This window comes from Megalobrama amblycephala, linkage group LG10, assembly GCF_018812025.1.
Source record: "Megalobrama amblycephala isolate DHTTF-2021 linkage group LG10, ASM1881202v1, whole genome shotgun sequence".
Classification (NCBI taxonomy): Eukaryota; Metazoa; Chordata; class Actinopteri; order Cypriniformes; family Xenocyprididae; genus Megalobrama; species Megalobrama amblycephala.
In genome coordinates, this window is record NC_063053.1 from 10,897,123 (window position 1) to 10,903,122 (window position 6,000).

At 36.1% G+C, this 6,000-nt stretch overlaps 1 protein-coding gene across 4 annotated transcripts in view; it reads right to left on the minus strand.

The window, feature by feature from the left end:
• The window catches only part of LOC125276727 (MAM domain-containing glycosylphosphatidylinositol anchor protein 1), a 205,336-nt gene that overhangs the window by 64,505 nt on the left and 134,831 nt on the right, over positions 1-6,000 (minus strand). For all 4 annotated transcript variants that reach the window (XM_048204536.1, XM_048204535.1, XM_048204533.1 and 1 more), the window contains exon 9: positions 4,298-4,594. In XM_048204536.1, the coding sequence (XP_048060493.1) occupies positions 4,298-4,594 (297 nt within the window). The remainder of the gene's footprint in view (positions 1-4,297; positions 4,595-6,000) is intronic.

Sequence of the window (6,000 nt, forward strand, 5' to 3'; positions counted from 1 at the left end):
CAGTGTGGAATGAATTAATTCTGATTGAAACAAAAGGTGTCCATGTCAACATAGCTACTGATAAATGTGAGTGTGAAGAAAAAATCAATGAATAGAAAATAAAGATAAAAAAACATCAAGGATAAAATGTTTTCTCTCAATGATGAATGAAAGTTAGTAAAAGGGGGATACAGTACTGATATTTCATGACCAAAATTATTCAGTCAAATCATCTGAAAATCTTTTTTTTTTTTTTTTTGCATGAAAAAACTGAAGATCATTATTTGTTTTGTTTTGTTTTGTTTTTAATTGTAAATCCAGACATTTTTCTAATTTTTTGTCCTCATTGAATCCTCATTACCGTCACAAATTCATTGGGAAAACAAATTTACAAGAATGTATTTTTAATAATAAATATTTTTTTAATAATTAAATATTTAAAAAATGTGTAATTGTAAAATATTTTAATAAATTAAAATATTAATACTAAAAATATTAGTACGTAATAGTAATGTTTTCATATTTAAATCAATATGTATGCAACAAATACTTACATGATGTACAAATTCTTTACAATTTAAATCATGTCTAATAATGTTTTGTTTTTTTTTATTTAATTTTTTTTATTCCCCATTACAATAATTAGAATGAGACTGTTCTTGGCATGTTTCGTGAGATTCACCCAGCTAGCCTCTCAATGCGGTTTAGTTCCAGGCAGATACTGTCTGTCTCTTCTGCCACAGAGAGACAGGATGTTAGACAGCATCCCCCTGTCTTCAGCTCCAGAGAGACAGGCAGAGCCACCTGGCTCATAAATCAGACCTGCCGTGGGATGAAGCACAGCGGTGGGCTCTAAACTGCCTCCATCCTGCAATACGCCGCATTAGCCGAGCCCGTTACAGCAGCGATATTGACGGAAGATAGAAACAAAGGGACTGAGGATGTGAGGATAGACTAGATGTGTGGGGAGAGGGTGATTCATACGTGCTCTTAATGAAGCTATCACTCATTTAAGCGGCAACACAGCATTCTGGGGTTTCTCAGGCCATAAATCCTTCCTTAGAACTCTCCAATTTGTTCACAGCATGCTCTGTGGTACATATGCTGGGTATATATTGTGTTTAAGTCACATGCACAACATTTATACTTTGTCTCTGATTGTACAGGCTGTGCAGATTCATTGACTGCGCTATTTAATAACAGTATAAATCACGTATCTGTTGTCATCGTTTATCATAATTGATCACAGGCTGAGCAATGACATGCTCCGCTCACCTGAGACAAACTCGTTTAACTAAATGCTGTCTGTCAGATGGAAAAAGACATACTGAAGTAACCCTGTTACACAGAATAACAAAACAGCATATGATCAATAAAAATAAACTAAAGAGATATCGGAAAAAGTTTGCTAGTATAGCAGACACATTTCTTTTATAAACTAGCTATGACTTTGCCTCAACAGAGAATATGATTGGATAACCAGCGGACCAATTTTATAGCACAGCAGCTCAAATGTTGGTTTGGTCATTCTGAAGTGCCTGGGCGAATGTCTGTCATCAAAATGACTTGGTATAATTACCTCTCCGAACTGTTTTACATGATTGGGTTCCAGAACACCAGACATCCGATAACATGACAGTGTTTGTTACATTTTCGGCAAGTAATTTATGATGAACAAAAAAAGAACCAACGGTTGCTATTTTCTGATATCTTGTGCTAGTTTCCCAGGAAGTGACGATTTTTGAACACACAGGATGGAAACCGTGATTTATTAGCAAATGTTTTATGCAATATTCCAATTTTGTGCACAAGTTACATTTACATGGAAACAGCTACTGTAAAAATTATTTGTAAATAAGCTGTACATTGTAATAAATTGTGAATAAAACAAAGATTAGTAGAAAATCAAATTTGAGCCTTTCTATTAAAAAAAAGTCACGTTTAATTCGATGTGTTACTTGTCATTTCTTTGCAAATTTTTGAAAAAATTTACTAGCAATTTCTAAGTGGAAATTGCTATACCATTTTTTTTTTTTTTTTGCACTACAATTCACAAAACACATATGCATGCTTAGTTCTCCTGGAATAATTTTTAGGTTCTATGCCTTGTATTTCAATAATATCAATCAAGTTAAGTCTATATTTATATAGCGTTTGATACAATACAATACAATACAATACAATACAATACAATACAATACAATACATTCCACAATCTGACTTGTGATGCAGCCTGTATTCATAAACCACACCACGTTCATTCATTTGACAAAGCCTGGATTCTCGCAAAGTTTTTTTCTCAATTTCTGTCACCTAATGGAATTTGGGGTCTTTGTCACTGTCGACCAGTGTTGGGGAAAGTTACTTTTAAAAGTAATGCAATACAATATTGTGTTACTCCATAAAAACCTAAAACTAAAACGTTATTTAGTTACTTTTTATGGAAAGTAGTGTGTTATGCTACTTTTGCGTGCCTTTTTCTCATCTGGGCAGCGCTGTTGGTTTGTTTTTATAGCAACAAAAAAGTTCTATTTTTGGCAAATGTAAAGGCCCTTTTATACCAGAAGTAAAATGAATATGCCTCAGGATGAAGGAAATGCAAATTCACTCCTGTACAGTAGAGGGTGCACTTACTTGAAAAAAGTAATCGGATTACATAACTTTGATTTTGGATTGCTCAGTTGGGGTTAAAAAGACACTTGATATTCAGTAATATTAGCGATTTGACTCCACATACACTATCAGATGAGAACTTGAACCTAATTGTGCTGAATAATGACATTATTGTCTTGTGTAGATCTGCTTAATAGTTGAATTGAACTCATTTCACAATTGATAAACTTTACACAGTACTGAATCAATTGTACTGACTTGAGCTGAATAACAAAACTAATGTCTTTTTAGAGCTGCTTTATAGCAGATTTTGAATTTGTCTCATATTTGATCAAGTTTGCATCATTGATTCTGTTATTTTCCTGTTTATTACTGTGAAGCTGCTTTGAGACAATCTGTATTGTATAAAGCGCTATATAAATAAAGGTGACATGAGTTGACAATGGTAATGTTCATGGCCTGAACCAGCAACTGGTTTTCCCGGCCACTATGCCACTGCTCCAAAAAGCTCTTTGCATAATGTGATGGTCACGACCAGATACCCCTCCTGTGCAGTGAACCGACACACACTCAAATTCAGCATTGTCCTGTAATCACATGGTGCATTTTGAAGCAACACAAACACAGGATCCATTATGAGAGCACAGAGTGCTTTGCTCCGCTAATGGCTCGTGTGAAAAGGGCTGATGCGCATTGAGTGGCTCAGGGTTTAGCCCGTCTGTCTTTTGTGTGGTTTTGCGCAGCTAGAGCGCTAATGAATTCAAGGCTTTTTATTCTGGCACTTACAAAACTCGCTCCACGCGGGCATTATAATGCATTATGACAACTCTGAACGCATTAACACTCCAGATGGCCCGAAAAGCGGCACCTAAAAATAGCAGGATCAAAATCATTGATAATGGCCCATTGGCTCTTAATGGAAAACGCGTGTCACTTTGGCTTGTTCGGTTATGCTTTCGGAGACTCAATCTATCCTCAGTCAGTGGATCGCATTACAATCAAGATTAAAATCACATTAGAATGTGCGGCACCAAATCAAATCTAATCACCGCCATCGATTGAGACAATTTCATGATAGACTTCATTATCGCCGATGTCCTTTCTCAGACATGCACAGGAGTGCTGTCTGAGATGCACTGGGATTTGTCCAAACTGTCAATTGAGAAATAACGTGTCCAATGGTCTGGTCAACTGACAAATAACACCCTTCTGTGATCCTATAGAAAGGCTAGAGAGGGACATCCTATGAACACACTGGAGAGCCTGTTAGCGTTAACTCTAAATCCCTTAAAGGGATAGTTCTCCCAAAAATTAAAATTCTGTCATTATTTACTCACCCTCAAGTTGCTCCAAACCTGTATGTATTTCTTTCTTCTGCTGAACACAAAAGAAGATATTTTGAAGAATATGGCTAACCAAACAGTTGGTGGATGCCACTGCCTTCCATAATATGAAAAGAAAAAAAAAAAATACTATAGAAGTCCCATCAAGCCCCTAAACTGTTTGGTTTCCAACATTCTTCAAAATATAATCTTTTGTGTTCTGCAGAAGAAAGAAATTAATACAGGTTTGGAACAACTTGAGGGTGAGTAAATGAAGATAGAATTTTCAATTTTGGAAAATGATCATTTGCATATCTTATAATAGTTTTAATGTACTACATCTAGCTTTAGCAGTGTGTCAATTACTCATTTGAAACACTTACACTCCACGTTGAGCTGCACTTGAGCCTGTCTGCGTTTGATGTTTAGGCCGTTGTAAGGTGCGGTTTGGCAGCGATACGCTCCCATCATGTCCCGCGTCACATTGGTCAGGCGCAAGCGTCCATCGCGTGTTTCCACCACCCAATCCCCCGATGGCATGGGCAGGTCCTTGTTGGCACGAGACCAAAGAACAGGTGGGCGGGGCTTACCATCGACCAAACACACAAGCTCTGCAGTACCGCCCTCACTGACATTGACCACACCCCCTCCGACTGGCACACTCAGAACAGGGGGAACGACTGCAAAAGGAAAAGAGATATTTATAAGAGAATGAATACTGTGTCGAAGTCTGCACACTAAAAACAGTAATTATATTATTATATTAAATAATAGCTATTATGTACAAGAAAAATCAATGGACAACTAATAAATGGGGAAAAAATGGAGATCTGTAAATTGAAATATGGAGTTTTATGAGATACTCAGATTTTTAAATTAAATTAAAGACCAAAATTTTTAACTGTAACTTCTCTCTATATATATTTAGCTTCCGTGACCCATGACGCTCACAAATTTATTTGTAACCTCTTATGCCATCATTAAGCAGATATTGACAAAAAATGTAAACAATTTATTCCATTTTATGACACCTCTTTTTTTTTTTTAATTGTATTTTATTCAAGTTATTTTATATTTTAAATCTATATATAGATATAAAATATAAAATAGGCATTATAGTCTAGATATATAGAGTATAAAAAAAATTACAACATTCAAATAGACTCAAAATGTATTAAAGGTGCCCTCGAATGAAAAATTGAATTTATCTTGGCATAGTCAAATAACAAGAGTTCAGTACATGGAAATGACATACAGTGAGTCTCAAACTCCATTGTTTCCTCCTTCTTATATAAATCTCATTTGTTTAAAAGACCTCCGAAGAACAGGCGAATCTCAACATAACACCGACTGTTACGTAACAGTCGGGGTGTACGCCCCCAATATTTGCATATGCCAGCCCATGTTCCCAACATTATGAAAGGCATTAGACAAGGGCAGCCAGTAACGTCTGGATGTCCACAGGTGAATCAACAGACTAGGTAAGCAAGCAAGAACAATAGCGAAAAATGGCAGATGGAGCAATAATAACTGACATGATCCATGATAACATGATATTTTTAGTGATATTTGTAAATTGTCTTTCTAAATGTTTCGTTAGCATATTGCTAATGTACTGTTAAATGTGGTTAAAGTTACCATCGTTTATTACTGTATTCACGGAGACGAGTCGTCGCTATTTTCATTTTTAAAAACTTGCAGTCTGTATAATTCATAAACACAACTTCATTCTTTATAAATCTCTCCAACAGAGTAGCATTAGCCGTTAGCCACGGAGCACAGCCTCAAATTCATTCAGAATCAATGTAAACAATATAACAGTATATAATACTCTGACGCATGCATGCCGCATGCATGACAAACACTTTGTAAAGATCCATTTGAGGGTTATATTAGCTTTGTAAACTTTGTTGATGCACTGTTCAAGGCAAGCGTGAGCTCCGTGGGCGTGGAGCACGAGAATTAAAGGGCCAGTAGCCCCGAATCGGCTCATTTATAATGATGCCCCAAAATAGGCAGTTAAAAAAATCTATGGGGTATTTTGAGCTGAAACTTCACAGACACATTCAGGGGACACCTTAAACTT